The sequence below is a fragment of the Pan paniscus genome, chromosome 8 (genome assembly GCF_029289425.2).
Source record: "Pan paniscus chromosome 8, NHGRI_mPanPan1-v2.0_pri, whole genome shotgun sequence".
Classification (NCBI taxonomy): Eukaryota; Metazoa; Chordata; class Mammalia; order Primates; family Hominidae; genus Pan; species Pan paniscus.
Genome location: NC_073257.2, coordinates 61,577,146 through 61,594,549, shown reverse-complemented (window position 1 = coordinate 61,594,549; position 17,404 = coordinate 61,577,146). Strand labels below are relative to the sequence as shown.

Below are 17,404 nucleotides of genomic sequence, written 5' to 3'. Positions count from 1 at the left end.
ACCCGTTTCATTAGGTAAAACTCTCAAACTCTTCAGTTAATCCCAACACTTCCCTCCAAATCCCCAAAGGTCAGGAACTGATGGGGGGTGAGGGTGTGAACACACTTTCTTTTTGAGTGGAGGGCACAGGTACTGGTTACTAAATCAGGGCAGTCAGGACCCACTGGAGGGCCTGGCCCTGCGAAGGCATGGACAGGTGTTGAAGGGACAAGGTGGGACGCCAGACTCAGACTGTGGTAGATAGGGAGGTGGCTCTGTCAGCCCTGACCCCTACTGCCCACAGAAGTAAGACAGGAGTCCAGGAAGAGAACCGTATCTGCAAACTTGTTTCACTTTTTAAAAAGTGGGCCTTTTCTTGATCAGAAAATAGCTTTCAGAGGCAAGTTTCTCCCTGTGAAGGAAACCCATTCTGTGCAAATGATCATTTCTGCAAAATTGCCCTGGGCTGGTCCTTAGCCAGTCTGCCTGAGTTGACCTGAATGCCTGCTGAGTCTGAGCTGGGGGCCTTAGGGGTTTGCTCATCAAGGAGCTTACAAGTGAGTGGGTGGGTGTGGGTACAGAGGGACCCTTGGGACCAGGCGGTGCCCTTGCCACACCCACCTAATTTGCAGGGCCAGGGAAGAGCAGGGTGGGCCAGGAGAGGGAGGGAGGGAGGGAGAAGGGCTGGAGTAGAGTGCACCTGGGAACTGGCACGGAGGGGACCGGGCCAAGCAAGCAGCACCCCTCCATCAGAGGAGAGCCAGGGAGCCTTTGGGTGAGGTCGTCTTGGGATCCCTACTGCCTTCTGGACTTTATGGATCTAAAAAGGCTAAGTATGTGTTGACGATCGTGTGTGTGTGTGTGTGTGTGTGTGTGTGTATGTGTGTGTGTGTTGCTTGTTTTGGGGGAGGGGGAAGTAAGCTCCTCTGGGTTCATCTGGGGGTGGGGGACAGCCTGCAGTAACTCAAGAAATGCCTTCTGTGGCAAAGTCCTCTAGGTCGTCAGTGGAGATGATGCCCAGGCCCGGAGCTTCTGCACCCTCCTCTCCTGGGCTCTGGGGAGGACCATGAGGGCGCTGGCCTGCAGAGTGCGGGGTGCAGTCACCGTGAGGCCCTGGGTCCAGCTGTAGTCCAGACTCGTGGACACTCTGGGGCCTGGCGCGGGCCGCGGAGGCACGAGGGCCCTGCCTGAGGAAGGTGGGCGCGGAGAGCTGAGAGGAGCAGCGCAGCGGCATCAAGGCCGTCACGGGCACTGGCTGGAAGCCGGGGTACAGCACACAGGGAGCGGCCAGGGCGTCCGGTGGGGGCGGCTCTGGGGAGGCCCCCTCGGAGGACGGGATGGAGACCTTGACATACTTGCCCGTCTCTGGGTCATAGAAGGTCTTGATTTTCACCTGGAGTGGCAAGTCGAAGACAAAGTACTCCCCGGACTGAGGATCCTGGAGGACCTTCTGGGTGGCGGGGTACGCGGGCAGGGGTGTGAGGGACTGGGGGCCCCCGGGCCGCCTCCCGACAGGCTCCGAGAAGCCGGACACGGAGTGGCGGTGCACGGGAGGGGGCAGGGAACGGACCACGGGGAAATTGTGTCGGGGCCTCTCTCTGGGGCACAGCGGCCTTTGCTGTGTCTGCTCCAAGTCTTCCGGGCAGGGCTTTCCCTCCTGTGACTCGCCATGCTTCTCCTGAGCCTGATCCGTCTTCCTCCTCTTACTTGCCAGCTTCTTTGCCCGCCGCAGGGCTTTCTCTGTTTTGGGTGGGACTGCAGGTGGCTTGCTTGCTGTCCTCTCTAGCTGTGCAGGAAGCTCAAGTCTCCCAGGGGTGCCTGCTGGGCTGGTGGCCACATCCAGCAATGAACCTCTTGGAGAGAGGGTCCGGAGGTCTTCTGCCAACAGCTCAAGTAGGGGGTCAGAGCCGCCCTCCCACACGAGGGCGTGGGTCAGGTCCTCCCTCCGGGTGACCCTGGCAGGACTAGAGCTGGCCCAGGGGCTGGCTTGATTAGGCTCCTCGGGAAGCAGCTCTGGTCCTCCGGGGGCCTGGGAAGACTCCTCCCAAATGTTGCTGGCAGCAGGGGAGCAGGCACTGCTCTCCCGGGGGGAGCCGGGGTTGGGGGAATTCGCCCTCTCACTGGGGACCAGTCTTCTGCCAGGGGGCCCTGCTCTGGGTGTGGACAAAAAGTGACTCTTGAAACCTGGTGTTTGCTCTTTCCAACAGTTTTCGGGCTGCCATGGGGGTGGCTGGTCTTCTATGTCGCCCTCGGGTAAAGCAATGGTGGGGATGTGCCATGGGGCTGCCAGCTTCCCTGAGTCTGCAGAACCGCTCTTGCAATTGCTTGCCACGAGGCCAGGTGCAGCATCTGGTGGTGGCTTCACCCTGTCCCCCTCTCCCACCAGAGGCATAGATGGGAAATTCCCCTTTGGGGCTGGCTGAGAGACCTCCATCCTGGCCATGCTCGACCCCTGCCCAGGGTCCTCCATGACCTCGTTGGCCATGCACTTCACACGTGTGCCCCGTGTGTTAGTGGGTGTCGATGTACCAAGAATGTCCTGGTTTTCGGGGGCACAAAACCCAGGATCCTCACCCCATTCTGGCCTTGGCAATTCCTCCTCTTTGTGGCCACTGCTGAGGGAGTCCTCCAAGGACATGGTCCTCAGGAGAGGCAGCATGATAGGTTTAATTACGGGGGTAGCTCTGAGGGTGTTGTCTTTAATCGTAAACAGCATGTGCCTGTTTGAAGCAGAAGATGGTGAGGGAGTAAGGTCTTTGGCCTGTGAAAAGGTTGTGCCCTTATTTTCCCCAATCCAAGAGCCTCTGAAATTAGCTTCCTCTGCTGATGCCTTCCTGGTTCTTCCTCCAGACACACTTTCCCTTTCTCTTTGCAATGCTTCCCCCTGGCTGCGGTTTTCCAGGCATGCGTGCCCATTGCTTAAGGCACAGTACTGCAGCTCATCCTTCCCCATCACATTCTCCTTCTCATCCTTCTGACTGTCACCTGCACTCACATCCTTCCTCCTGTCTTCCCGCTGGTTCTCAGTAAACCACATCTTCTGCTGATCATCAAATGAGGCAAAGGATTGATCTGAAGAGCTGGTGCTGAATTTGGCCTTACCTTTGAGGCTTGGCATAAAATCAGATTGGCTGTCACTGTAAAACACATCTTCCTCCTCAGGAGAGAGGGGCCCTGGGGAGAATTTCTGGTTCAAATGTGTGTTCTGAAGTCCTGCTTCCCTCTCAGGTTCTGTCCCTTGGGACACAGATCTGGAGAGCCCATTCTCTAGCTGGTGGGTCTTCATTTTCTCTGTAGCCCCTCCAGGCTCAGGATCCCTATTGCAAAGCCTCAGGGAGAGGTGTTTCCTGGGGCGGTGTTCCCTGGAGTCTGGACACCAGCCGGATCCGGCAGGACCCATCTCCAACTCTCCTTCCACCTCCTTGTTCTCATAACTGCTTCTCTCAGCAGCCTCCCCATTGACATAGAAGGGGGCTTTGGCAATAGTCGGAGCTGTGCTAAGAGTTAGATAGCTGTCTGCAGAGGGCTCACTGGGGTCAGCTGTAGGGTCCTTCTGGGGATTGATGTGTGATGCAGTGGGGTCATCAGCGGGTCTCTCCTTAGAAAGCTCATTTGGAGGGCTTTCCTCAAGCCCATTGGGGAGGATGACACCGTTGCTCACAGGTTCTTGCTTTCCATCAATCTTACCTCTAGTTTTCTCATCAAGCACTTTCAAGAGAGGTGAGGAACTGTATGTGCTCTTAACACGCTTCCGCACGTCCTTGAGGTTGAACAGCAGGCTAGGGGCTTTGGACTTGTAGCTGTCTCGAGACTGACATTCACTGGGCTCCTTCTCTTGGTATCCGTTTAGCTGTCCTGGGGGTGATGGGGTTCGCTCTGCTGGCTGGCTGTCTGCTGAATCCAGGGTGTGCTTGCTGGGTATGATGGGGGTCAGGAGCTTACTGATGTTAAAGGGGGGATCATAATGTTCATTGGGTTCCACAGGCAGGTCAAGAGCATTGTTTTCTGAAAACTGTTCCTGGGGGTTGTGTTTTGTGTACAAAGGTGGGCCTCTCCTGTTGGTCTGTGTCTTTTCTTCTGAAGTATCTTGTAGACTTTCTTTCCCTTTTTTGCCAGTCTTTGGCTTCCTCCATGGGGGCTGGGCTGGCTTCTCTTGAGAATCAGGCTGTGAGCTGGGAGCTTTTCCTTCCACAGCAAATACCTGGGCTCCTGGATCCCTGCACCCCCAGGGTACAGATGTGGACAGAGCCCCTGCTGCGAGTCTGTTCTCTTCCTGACTGCAGCTGGCCTGGACCTGGCAGGGAGAGACTGTGCACTCAGGAGGACAGGGTTCTCTTAGCAAGGTCGTGTCCCCATAGTGCTTGGGAGCTTTGCTTTCTGGGACGGTTCCAGCTGTGTCCTTTCTCTCCAGCAGCTTTGGTTGGTGGGCATTCCATGACTCAAAAGCACTATTTTCACTGTGCAGAAAGGTACCTTTGCCTCTCCCAGGCTCACCTGTGACTGGCTTGTGGTGTGGAGAGGGGAACTTTGACTCAGATAAGGTGGCCGTGTCATTGGCTGCCGGGAGGAAGCTGCTGGAGCCGTGACAGGCCATTTCTGGATTCTTGGAGGACTCCTGTTCTCCGTGCTTCCTGCCTGGCTGGTAGCTGTTCTGATGGGTGTTGGAAACTTCAGCGGGCACCCTCCTGACTGTCAGAAAGGCAGAATCGAAGCAGAAGTTGACACTGTTTTCTGGAAGAGGAGCGAATTTGGGAGGATTTTTCAGAGCCGGAGGCTTGCTGGCAGTGGGCCTGCTCTCACAACGTTGGCTCTCGGTCCTGTCGAAAGATTTAATTAGTGTTGATACTTTGGAGACAGGCTTGTTGCTGCTCCTTAGGCCGGAAACTGGCACCTCCAGTCTCCTCTGGACTGGCGTTGGTGGGGGGCTGGTTTTGGGGTACTTTTCCTCTCCCTGAACGTACTTGGGTAGCTGTTGGAAGGTGGCCGCCCAGCCCGAATGTTCCGTGCCCTGTGACGGTAACTGGCTCCAAATGCCACTTTTCCTCTGGGTGTGGCCCACTGTTCTCTGGTGAAAAGTCCCAAACACCTGTCGGGTGATATCCGGGGACACGGCCAGATAGGAGTCATGGAAGGATGTGTCCTCGGAGATGCACAAACTCCGGAATGCCCGGTCTGTTAGGCTGCTCACCTCCCTGTCTGCATCATCCAACACGCTGCCGATGCTGGAGGAGTCGCTGAACGCGTCTGTGCACTTCTTATTTCCTTGCATCATCTGTTGGCTCCAAGAAAGCTGTCCTTGTCAGCCGGCAGGTGTCTCTGGTGATGATTCTGTCAAGGTTAGGTGTTTCCCTCTTCCCCAAAACTAGAGCCTCTCATTGACCAGATGCAATTGCAAAGTGGGGATTTTTTTTTTTCTCTGCAAAAGAAAAAGGTGCAGGGCATGAACAAAGTATACAGCTCTACACAAGAATATGTGCTGGTTCAGGTGGAAAATGGTGCCTGTGAGGGTTAATTTTATGTGTCAAACTTGGCAAGTTTGCTATATGTCTAGACTGTAGACCGGTCTAGCTGTTTCTGTGAAGGTATTTTTTAGATGTGATTAACACTAAAATCAGTAGACTTTAAGTAAAGCAGTTTAATCTTCTATAAGGCAGGTGGCCCTCATTTAATTAGTTGAAGGCCCTAAGAGTAAAAAGACTGAGTTCGCAAGCAACACAAACAAAAATAGACAAGTGGGATTACATCAATTCAAAAGCTTCTGCACAGCAAGGGAAACAATCACAAAAATGAAAAGGTATTCTACGGAATGGAAGAAAATGTTTTCAAACTGTGTATCTGATAAAGGGTTAATATTCCAAAATACATGAGAAACTCCTACAACCGAATAACAAACAAAACAAAATGAAACAAAACCCCAAACCCGCGATTTAAAAATGGGTAGAGAAACTGAACAGATATTTCTCCAAAGAAGACATAGAAATGGCAAACAGGTATATAAAAAGGGGCTCACCATCACTAACCATCAGGGAAATGCAGATCAAAGCCACAATGACATATCACATCATGCCTGTTAGGATGGCTATTATCAAAGAAAGAAAAGATGACAAGTGTTGGTAAGGATGTGGAGAAAAGGGGACCCCTGTACACTGTTGGTGGAAATGTAAATTGATGTAGTCACTTTGGAAAACAGTATAAAGATTCTTCAAAAAATTAAGACTAGAACTACTATATGATCCAACATTCCCATATCTGGGTACAGGCCCAAAGGAAATGAAATTAGGATCTTAAAGTATCTGCACCCACATGTTCATACTCACAGTGGCCAAGACAGAGAAGCGAACAAAATTTCCATTGATGGATGAATGGATAAAGAAAATGTGGTATATGCATACAATGGAATTATTCAACTTTAAAAAAGCAGGACATTTTTAAATTTATGATAACATGGGTGAAACTGGAGGACATTTTGTTAAGAGAAACAACCCAGTCGCAGAAAGACAAACACTGAATGATGTCACTTACTTGAGGAAGCTTAGATAGTCAAACTCATAGAAGCAGAATAGAGTGGTGGTTGTCAGAGGCTGGGAAGCAGGGAAGGGGGGAGTTATTTGTCAAAGGATGTAACGTTTCAGTTATGCAGGATGAATTAGCTCTGGAGATCTGATGTACAGCAGGTGTCTGTAGTTAACAATATTGTGTTATGTGCTTGAAATTTGCTGAGGATAGATATTATGTTAAATGCTCTTATCACACATACACAAATAATAAATAAAAGCGGTGGGAGGAAATGTTTGGAGGTGATGGATAGTTTTATGCATGGATTGTGGTGATGCCTTCATGGGGTGCATACTTATCTCCAAACTCATCAAACTGTACACATTAAATATGTGTGGCTTTTTGTATGCCAATCATACCTCAATAAAATGGCTTAAAAAAAGACAGTCCCTTGAGGAAGAGGAACTTCCGCCTTTGGATCATCTTTGGATTGGAGCTGTGTCATCAACTCTTCCTGGGTCTCCAGCTATTCCCATTTTGGACTTGCCAGCCTTCACAATCACTCCAGCCAGTTCCTTAAAATAAATCACTCCCTCTCTATAGCCACATATCCTATTGGTTCTGATCTTCTGCAGAATCAGACCCATGCAGTGCCTGAAGTTCAGTGGTGTTTTTGCAGAGTCCTTCCCTGATATTCCATGGGTGTTCCCTCCTTGCTCATCTCTCTTGCTGTGCATGGTTTATTTTCTTCATGGTACCAAGCATGATCGAAGATTAAGTTTACAACTTTGTGGCCTATCCCATGATTAGACTGTCAGTGCCAGGCATATGGGGACTGCTGGGTTGTCTGTTCGCTGATTGCCCCTCATCCCAGAACCACCCTAAGAGGATATGCTCCCCAGAGTCTGCATCACCTGGGCCCCTTACCTCTGGGACCAGCCTGTGGGGGTGGCCAGTAGAGGTGCTGGCAGGAGCCTGGAGGGAGGGGGAGCCAGTGTCCCTGGCATTTCTCCACCCCTCCTGCCTTGTGACATGGGGACCAGAATCCTCTATAGCTATGGCCCCTCCCCCAGTCTCTGACTGGGCTCCGGCAACATGCCCCTTGTGCCCAACTCTACATCCCTGGGGACTCCCTAATTCTCCGTTACCTCTGTTATAGCCCTTTCCTTTTTTTTTTTAAAGTGGCAAAATACACATAATATAAACATTTCATTTGAATTAATTTTAAGATACAACTCAGTAGTGTTAAGTATATTCGTATGTTCGTGCAATCAATCTCCAGGACTCTTTCATCTTTCAAAACTGAAACTCTTTACCCATTAAGCAACAACTTACCATTTCCCCTCCCCTCTGGAAGCCACCATTTGACTTTTTGTCTTTATGAATTTGATGACTCCAGGAAGCTCATAAAAGTGTAATCATACAGTACTTATCTTTCTGTGACTGGCTTATTTCTCTAGCATAATGTCCTTGAGGTTTATCTGTGTTGTAGCATGTGCCAGAATTTCATTTTCAAGGCTGAATAATATTCCACTATATATGTGTGTGTGTGTGATATACATATACATATACGCCCACATATATGTATGTGTGTGTATATATATATATATATATAGCTTGTGTGTGTGTACATATATATACACCACATTTTGCTTATCCATTCCTCCATTGATGAACACTTGGGTTGCTTCCAAATTTTGGCTATTGTGATTAATGTTGCCACAAATGTAGGTGTGCAAATATCTCTCAAAGATCCTGCTTTCAATTCTTTTGGGTATAACCCCAGAAGTGGAATTGCTGGATTATATGGTTGTTCTATTTTTAAATTTTTAAGGAACTTCTAGACTGTTTTCCATAGTGGCTGTACCAATTTTCATTTCAACCAAGATTGTGCAAGTGTTCCAGTTTCTCCACATCCTCGCAACACTTGTTATTTTCTGCTTTTTTTTTTCTTTTTGAAAGTACCCATCCTGGTGGGTGCATGGTGCTACATAACATTCTTTTGTGGATCCTGTCTGAGGATGCCGCTTCCTTCTGGAATACTTACAGCTTCCCCTGGGACACATACCTCCCATTGCCTAGAACATTGCCTGGCCTGGGGGAGGGGATAAGAGAATGGGTACATAAAAAGTTACATAAAATAGCAAGTATTGACCCCAGAGTGGATGCAAGTGAGGGGTGTCTGGAAGAGTGGACATCTGGCAGGGTGCTGTTAAGTGTTCAGCTGGCAGATCAAACACTGCCAGAGAACTCCCATTCACAGCAGCAGAGCTGAGCAGGCTATGCTCTCCCCTCCTTGCTTGGCTGGCCTTAGTCACTGCCAGAGCTCCAGGGGATGGATGGTGAAGGCACTCCCATCAGGGAGGCCTGGCCACATGTCAGAAGCCCCAGATCCTGCCTGGCTCCACATCCCCTTGCTGAGTGACCATGGGCTGGCCACAAGCAGCCTCAGTGCATCTCTCTCATCTGTATCTGTGCTGTGAGATTGCAACCATTCTTTGTTTCTGTAGAGTGGGGATCATGTGGCCTCACTGCAAGGTTCCAGGAGGTTAGGGGTAGCATCCTGGCATAGGCTCAAAGCTGCTGGGCTGTCAGTAATGTTTGTCTTTCATCCTGGAGGCCAGGCTTCATTGGGGTCTGTTGTTTCCGTCTCTTGACCACAACACTCTGGTGAGTTAGCAAAGCTGATTCATTGGCAGACTGACTAGTTTCTGTGAAAGACAGAACTAAGCTGGAGAAAGGATGGGACCTGAGTTCTAGTGGACTGAATGAGCTGATGAGTAGCTACTGACCTGCTCTGGGAAGGCCTCTCTGTACATGCTCCTCAGCCCTACCTTGAAAGGCAGGCTGCTGGCTCCCTGGAAAGTACACACTCATGACAGCATATGCTTTTTAGAAGGCTGCATACAAGGGGAGAGCATCAGCCCACGTGATGGGTGGGGGAGACCCTGAGGGCTGGCTAAGCCCACGCCTTCCCCAGTAGAAGACACATGCTCCGGTCTTCAGACTCCCATGCAGCTAGCATGGCCAGAGGACATGGCTGTGGTCACAGGGATGGAAGCAGCCAGCAGTCTGTGAAAGTTCCTGCCTTTCTAATCAAAGGAGCAATTCCTGTTGTCTCCGCTGTGTCAGTGCTCTTCTTCCTGCCTTGAATGCAGACAAGAAGCCAGAAACTGCTTGATTTCTTTGCTGGGGCTGCCGTAACAAATGATGGCACAAACATTGAAAATGTATTGCCGCACAGTTCTGGAGGCTAGAAGTCCAAAATCGAGGTGTCACAAGGTTGGTTCCTTTTGAGGGCTGTAAGGAAGAATCGATCCTAGCCTTTCTCATTGGCTTGAGGACACCCGTCTTCTCCCTGTGTCTTCACATCATCTTCCCTCTATGCTTGTCTATCTGTCCACATTTTTCCTTTTTAAAATCTTTTAAAATTTTCCAATTATTAAAAAAATTTTTTTCATTCTGTCACCTATGCTGGAGTGTAGTGGCGTAATCATAGCTTACTGCAGCCTCAATCTTTTGGACTCAAGTGATCTTCCCACCTTGGCCTACCAAGTAGCTGGGATTACAGGTGCATTACACCATACCTGGCTAATTTTTCTATTTTTTGTATAAATGGAGTTTCATCATGTTGTTCTGGCTTGTCTTGAACTCCCAGGCTCAAGTAATCTGTCCACTTTGGCCTCCCAAAGTGTTGGGATTATAGTCATAAGCCACTGCGCTCTGCCCAAATTTTCCCTTTTCATAAGGACACCAGTCATACTGGATTAGGGCCCACCTTAATAACCTCATCTTTAAGTATAATACGTCTGTAACAGCCTTATTTCCAAAAGGTCATACTCTGAGGTAATGAGAGTTACGATTTTTTTTAGGGGGTGCATGATTCAACCATAATATTGAATTCACTTTGCAGCCCTGAGAGACAAGCAATGGCCACTGAAGGCCAATCTGCAGAGGATGGCAGTGTGGACAGGTGAGGAGCCCAGGTCCTGGCCAGCACTGCTAAGCCATGAGCCCATGGCAGCACCATCCCACTTGAATTTATGTTATTGAGGCTGGTGTGGGGTTTGATGTAACCTGAGTGGCTTTGACCACTATGAGTCAGGTTTTCTGTATCCTGAGATCCTGTCAAAATGGTGAGGAGTCTCCTGATGTCCTAAATGCTGGGATTCCGATCTTGGCAATGGCTGAACTCAGTAATATTGGGGGTTTCTACACTTTGAATGAAAATAAGATAGCTTTCATTAAGATGAAAATCGGTTAGTTGGAGACCTAAATTCAGAAGCTTAGATAGAGTCAACCAAGCAGTCTCTACCCAATTAAACACACCCTCGTATTAGTAGGTATTCACTATTTGTTTTTTGAATACTCAGCTTGCATCCTCTGAGAAAAAGCACTTGATACCTTGTGGGAAATTTCCTCTCCCCTTGGTTTTCAGTCTTGGTGGGGCTGAAAGTCAAGGTGACTGCAGAGGCTGCCGAGGGCCAAGAGCAGGTGTGAGACCGAGGACAGGCCCATGGACTGTAGCAATTCTCCTGGAGCTACACAAGGACGGAAGTGTGCTCAGGCTTCCTTGCTGGTGGTAGAGCTTTCACTACGCTCTGGGACATGCCTGGCCCCTGACATTTCCTGGCCTGGAACTTTAGCCGTCACCTTGAGGCTACAAGACCTCCATTTTTCTTTTAATACATATGAATTTCTGCCTCATTTGTTGAGTTTCTGCTTCTGTTGCTTGTGGCTGAAGAACCCTACCTGATCTTGGGTTTATATCCTCATTCTAAACAGTGGTGAAGGATGTTCATTGATCTTCAGAGCATTCAGAAAATAACCACATTACTTCTGCCTCAGGAAAAAGAGAGACTCCCTCCCCACGTTGCTAGCTTTATTCAGATAATTTCTTCAGTTCTGATTTGATATACCTGGGGTCAGATGGAAAGTCAGAGACTTGACCTCATTCTCCCCCCACCCCCAGCCCCCATGGTACCTTTCAGCATAATGGCCAAAAACAGAAGGTGTTTCTAGATGCCTACTCTTAGATTAGTTCCATACCTGTTACAGCACTGGAAGCTGCAGGTGCCTGCCGTGCTGGATTTCAGGATCTGTAGTTTTAAAACGTCTTTTTATGCTTATATTTGGTGTCATCACTGCCCATCTGGAAAGAAGAAAAATAATTTCAGTGGAACCCAACTGACCAAAGGGCCAAGCGCAAGTTCATTGGAAAAAGTATCTTTTATATTTTTTGAGACAGGGTCTTGCTCTATTTCCCAGGTTGGAGTGCAGTGGTGTGATCTTGGCCCATTGCAACATCTGCCTCCTGGGTTCAAGCAATTCTCCTGCCTCAGCCACCCAAGTAGCTGGGATTACAGGTGTGCACCACTATGCCCAGCTAAGTTTTGTATTTTTGGTAGAGATGGGGTTTCACCATATTGGCCAGGCTGGTCTCGAACTCCTGACCTCAAGTGATCTGCCTGCCTTGGCCTCCCAAAGTTCTGGGATTACAGGGGTGAACCATCATGCCTGACCCAAAGTATCTTTAAATGTCAGTTATACAACGATGTAGTTGGCCTTCAAAAATGAAAAACAATCCATACTTGAGCTCAACAAAGTTCCAAAAATAGGCATATTTGACCATAAGGTCAATTTATATCCCTTCTAATATCCATTAATTTGTCCATGGCCCAAGACGTTTTTAGAAACCTCTTTTAAGCCTTTCAGTTTTCTAATATGATTGACCCAGTTGTGAATTATTTTTTTGCAAATAAAATCTGACTCAAGGCCCTTTTCCCACTGAACTGGTAAGTTGGGTTTTGCAGCAAAGAGAACTGGAGCAGTGAAAGTCAAGTCCACTCAGCAAGTGGCAGCACAGTGTTAGATTCATTGTTGGCAGGAGGCTTGAGTCTTCTGACAGCTAAAAGAACCAAAAAGCTGCCCAGGAGGATATTCAGAATGCTCAGAATGAAGAGTGAACTAATTAAAATAAATCCACTCTGCACATTTTAAATGCAGACCTTTGGGGTTTCCATAAGACCTTTCCCAGCTTGTAGCTCCTGGATATTAATCTAGTTCAAGGTAGTTTATTAATAATATTAATAATCATAATTGCTTGAATTTGTGGTGTCTATTTCTTTGGAGAATCACAGAGGTGCTCTGTGTCTACCACCATACGGCGAGGCCCCATCCCTGACTCCCCAGGCTGGCTTAGATGGGCCTCCTTCATGTTCCCAAAGCATACTGGGTTTACCTTTTCCATAGCTCAGCTCTGTTGTCACTTCATGCATCGTGACCCATATGTTTCAGGAACTGATGATCGCTGCTTTCCCTCCTCACTAGAAAGGAAGTTCCTTGAACCAAGGAAGGGAGTCTTGTATACTGAACTCAACAAATGGAAGCTCAGTCACTGTTTGTGGTAATGCTCTGAATTGGGTTATCTTTATTCTGATTTTTATCCTGGAGGGCAAACTGAGGCACAGAAAAGAAGGGAAAAGATAATAGGAATTTTGTTGAGAAAGACTCCTGGCCTTGGGTCTTATGGCCTTCCAAAAAATTCAGATCAGTCCATTTGCATCTCTAAATAATAAGGCCACTCCCCTGCCCACAGCTCCACTGAGATCTGACTTAGGGATGAGGATGAAACCCATCTGGTGCCACACATGGATGAGATGGAGGTGCAGAACGACATAATGGCATTTATTTTGTGAATGGTTAGGGCACCCCTCACCCTGTGCTTGGGCTTTCCCCCTAGGCAGTTGCCTCATGGACTCACTGACATTGCTGCTGGCATGAATTTTCCAGATGCCAGTGAAAAAACTCTCTTGCTTACCACTTTGAACCATTTGAAGGAAGCCACTCTGAACTGGTGAAAATTCTTGCTCATAGAGCACTTTGCCAGTGAAAAGGTGTGTTCCCTTCAGGCAGCATGAAGGAGGATACAGTGCACATGGCAGGGCCATGTTTTAAACAAGATCTTGGAACCTGGTCATGAATGCATAGAAATAAACATCGATATTTAATTATGACCTGGTCAGTTCCTATTTAAGTCTGTGGCCTTCAAAGACTGTTCTCTTAAATGCTTCATATCTCCCCCCTACCTCCATTATTTCTTTACCCATTTCACTCTGCCTTTAATGTCTGGCCCCCACTCCTTCCTGATGGATGTTCTGATGGCATTTTTGCTCCTCATCTGACTGAACTTCTAGGCTGCAATCTAGACTCGTGGCCATTGTCTACTTAAGATACTCTTTCACTTTGACCTTTCCTTCTCCCCTCCCTGTCTGGATGTTTAGTCTCTTCCTCTCCTTGACTGCTGGATTTCCTCTGCTCCCAGCCCTGGAGCCTCTTCTCTTCTCACTCTACAGTCACCACGCAGGCGATTGTCCCCACACCATGGTCCCCGCAAACATCCACACACTGAGGCAGCATCCAGGCCAGGCCATTTGCCTGGCTGCAGTCCACGCCTCCGCCCACCCACCAGGCAACTCGGTGCCCCTGTCTCACAGCCCTTCCAACCCACATGTTTAAAGCAGAGTCCATGAGCCTTCTGCAAGCCAGCTTTCTCCCTGGGGACCTCAGAAACCTGACGTCACCTTCGACTTCCTCCTCCTCCTCCTCCCAGTGCCTTTCCCTTTGACATCCATTTCCTAGTTCCCATGAGTTTCATCTCTGAAGGTCTCTTCCTTACACACCAGTCTCCATCTCCACAGTCACTGTGTGGACCAAGCTGCTCTCTCAAATCCTTGGGCCACTGCAGCAGCCCATTCCTGCCCTGCACCAAGAGGCTGCTTTCAACACTCAAACTTGTTCATATCAACATTTTGCTTAGACTCTCTCGATGGCTTTCCAGTTTTAAGGAATGAAGATCAATCTCCTTAACACAGATCCTCTCTTTCCAAACACACCTTGCTCCATCTTTCCCCTCATGCTTGGCTTTCCAACCAACCTGGTCCTTGTCCAGCTTCATGCCACCCTACTTCCTGCCTCAGGGCCTCTGCTCATGGTGTTCCCTCTGCCTGGACTTTTTTACTTCCATCCTTTCATCATTACTGGGTTAACTCCAACATGTGCTTCAGAGCCCAGTTCACATGTCCCTTTGATGATGCAGCTTCTTCAGGCTATTCCAAGGCTGCCCGTTACATCCCTTTATCATGGGCTATACCCATCATTTTGCAGCACTTACCATAATTATAATTAAGCATTTAACTGGGCGATTTGTTGTTAAATGTTTGTCCCTCCTGCTAGCCTGAGTGTTTATTGGTGGCGGGGTCCATGTCTGTTTCTTTTTCATGCAGCATAGTGCACAGTGCAAGCAATATCTGTTAAATAAATGAGAAAACCCTTCCACCTGTCATGATATTACTCACACTTTTGACAGGCTTAGCAGAACTTATTTTATTGACAGTCAATTATAATCCTATAATCACAGAATTATCACAAATTTCATATTAGTGAATTTGAATCCAAGTGGATTTTATTTACTTTTTGATTCAAAACCCCTCAAATACGTAAAATTCCCCTCATGGTAAGAGATGGAAGCAGGTGGACGGGATTGTTCTTAGAGACTGTTGACAAGCTGGCTCCAGGGAAGTTGTCCCTCAGCAGCGTGGCATGTACTGTGTATGTCTGGATTGCGTTTCTATCAGGGGGAGATGAAAAGAGACTTCATCGTGACTTCACCATTTCCCAGTTGGTCTCTCACACTGCTCTCAGTGCTCTAAGTTGGGGAGTGGCTTTGATGCCTTCTGGAGGGCCAGCGTCCAGCAAACTTTTGTTGAGTACATTACCTGGGGCTCTGTTTACAGCCACAGTGTGAATGGTCATTAAGTGATGCGTTATCTAAATTATAGGGTCAGTGGATGAAATGCTGGCTTTGCCCTCTGCCTCCAGGCAATTGTGCAGGACTCAACAGCGCCATGTTCTGCAGACCTCCAGCACTTCCTCCACTGACCCAGGCCAAACTTGCATCAGATAGAGAAGGTTCTGCAAAACACCAGAGCACACTAGGGGAAACAGGATCCCTGGGCAGGAATTTTAAAATGGACTCTCCATTTGAGCCCCTGGAGAAGAGCGAAGGGTCTGCCATGCCCACTGTGAATATGTGCATGGGTGAACTGGTAGTGCCCTGTAGCCTTGGAGCCCTGAGAATTACACTCAAGGATGTGTATTTTCTTCTCCTTATTGTAGGGTCATCTTTTTGAATCAGACTACATCAAACAAACTCAATCTGAACATGTATCCCCATGAATCAGCTTTTCCTTGAGATAAGTACCGAAATACCCTTTGCACAGTCATTGCTAAATTCTAACTCTTCCAAAATGTTTTCTCACATGATGCTTTTTTTCCATGCCATGCCTCATGATGCTGTTATTATTGACTGGGATGTGCTGCTTTTTGCGGATACAATTCTCTCCCCCTCCTAATCCTTTACAAATGCCTATGCAGACCCTCGAGTCCCTCTTGGCAGGGGAGCTCTGCCTGCTCCCACACCCTCCTTCCTCCAGGCCTGTGGTGCCCTGTGCCAGGGAAGGGCAGGACCCATGTGTCCTGGACTAGATCCCTCAAGTAGTAGTCCCTCTTCCTGGAATGTCTCATCTGTCCTCAGCCACAACTGCTGACAACTTCCTCCTCTGTTCTGTTCCTCGTAGAATCTTTTCTTCCCTTTTTATCACTTACATTGCTTTATTCTTCCTGCACTGCGGTGAATCTATCTCTCCCACTAGACTTTGAGATCCTTGGTGTGAGGTCCCTGGCTTGGTTCATCTTTTACCTACAGGGTGCCTGGTGCACCCTGCTCACTGGGAAATGTTTTCAGCTCTGGTTGTTGAGTGTACTTCTTGGACCCTGGGATGTGATGACAGAGGCTTACTGCAGTGTGCAAAGGGACAGAGGTCCATGTTGCCCTTGTCTTCCTCTGGGCTCCTGGCTGGCAGCCAACCCAGGCCTGAGAAGGTCATGCAGTCCAACTTCCGCTGATCTATCCCAGACCCTCATGTGTCCTAGGTTGTAAGGATGGGAAGTGTAGGGGAGAAGACTCACAACTCCTACATGCCAAGCCCTATTGCAGGTGTCCCCCACATAACTGAGGAGCTTGTCAGGTCCACAGGACCAGAGCCCCACTGGGTGACGCTGGAGGTCCCAACTCAGGGACCACAATCACCCATGAGGAGAGACAAAGTGCCCTCAGAGGGAGGACCCAGATATTCCATGTCTCACAGCTGGTGAGTGACAGAGTGGGCTTGGGGCCGGGTCTTGGTGGTCCTGGGGACACTGCACAGAGGGAACAGTTGGTGGTCTGGCATGGTCGGGCTACTAGATTGAGCAAATTAAAAATACAGGACATTGAGTGAAATGTGAATTTCAAATAAACAATAAATACTTTTTTAGTGTAAGTGTATCCCACGCAATATGTGGGATACACTCATACTAACAAAATTATTCACTATCTGAAATTCAAATTCCACTGGACGACGACTTCCTCCTCCTCTTCTTCTTCTTCTTCTTCATCATCATCATCATCTGGCTACCTGAGGGTCTCACCAACTTTTAGCACTCAAAGTGGATCACAGTCAGAGGAAGCCAATGCAGTGAGTCAATACTGGGATGACACAGTGACAGTCACAGCTCATGTGTATGCATCACCCTGTAGTTCATGACACATTTCAGCATCCGTGATCTTGTTTGATTCTCATGACTCCTCTGAGGCAGGTTGAGTGGCCTTGTCACCATCTCCTAGGTTGAGAAACAAAGGCACAGAGAGGTGCAGGATGTTGCTCAGTGCCACACAGCATGTAAAGACAGGGAAGAACTGGGGATGAGTCAGCCTGGGCTCACCACCTTACCACCTTCTTCTTTCTCCAGGAGGAAACCCTGAACCTCTGGCCTGTGGATTCAGACTTCCTTAGGCGTGTCCTGGGAGGTGTTGCCAGCCCCGCTTATG

General features: G+C 48.6%; 1 protein-coding gene across 1 annotated transcript in view; it reads right to left on the bottom strand.

Moving 5' to 3' along the window:
* Positions 1–303: 303 nt before the first annotated feature.
* The window catches only part of C8H10orf71 (chromosome 8 C10orf71 homolog), a 28,307-nt gene continuing 11,206 nt past the window's right edge, over positions 304–17,404 (bottom strand). Inside the window, exons 2-3 of the mRNA XM_003809032.5 lie at positions 11,524–11,626; positions 304–5,395 (exon numbers count right to left, since the gene is read on the bottom strand). Of these exons, the coding sequence (XP_003809080.1) occupies positions 944–5,251 (4,308 nt within the window). The 5' untranslated portion in view covers positions 5,252–5,395; positions 11,524–11,626 and the 3' untranslated portion in view covers positions 304–943. The remainder of the gene's footprint in view (positions 5,396–11,523; positions 11,627–17,404) is intronic.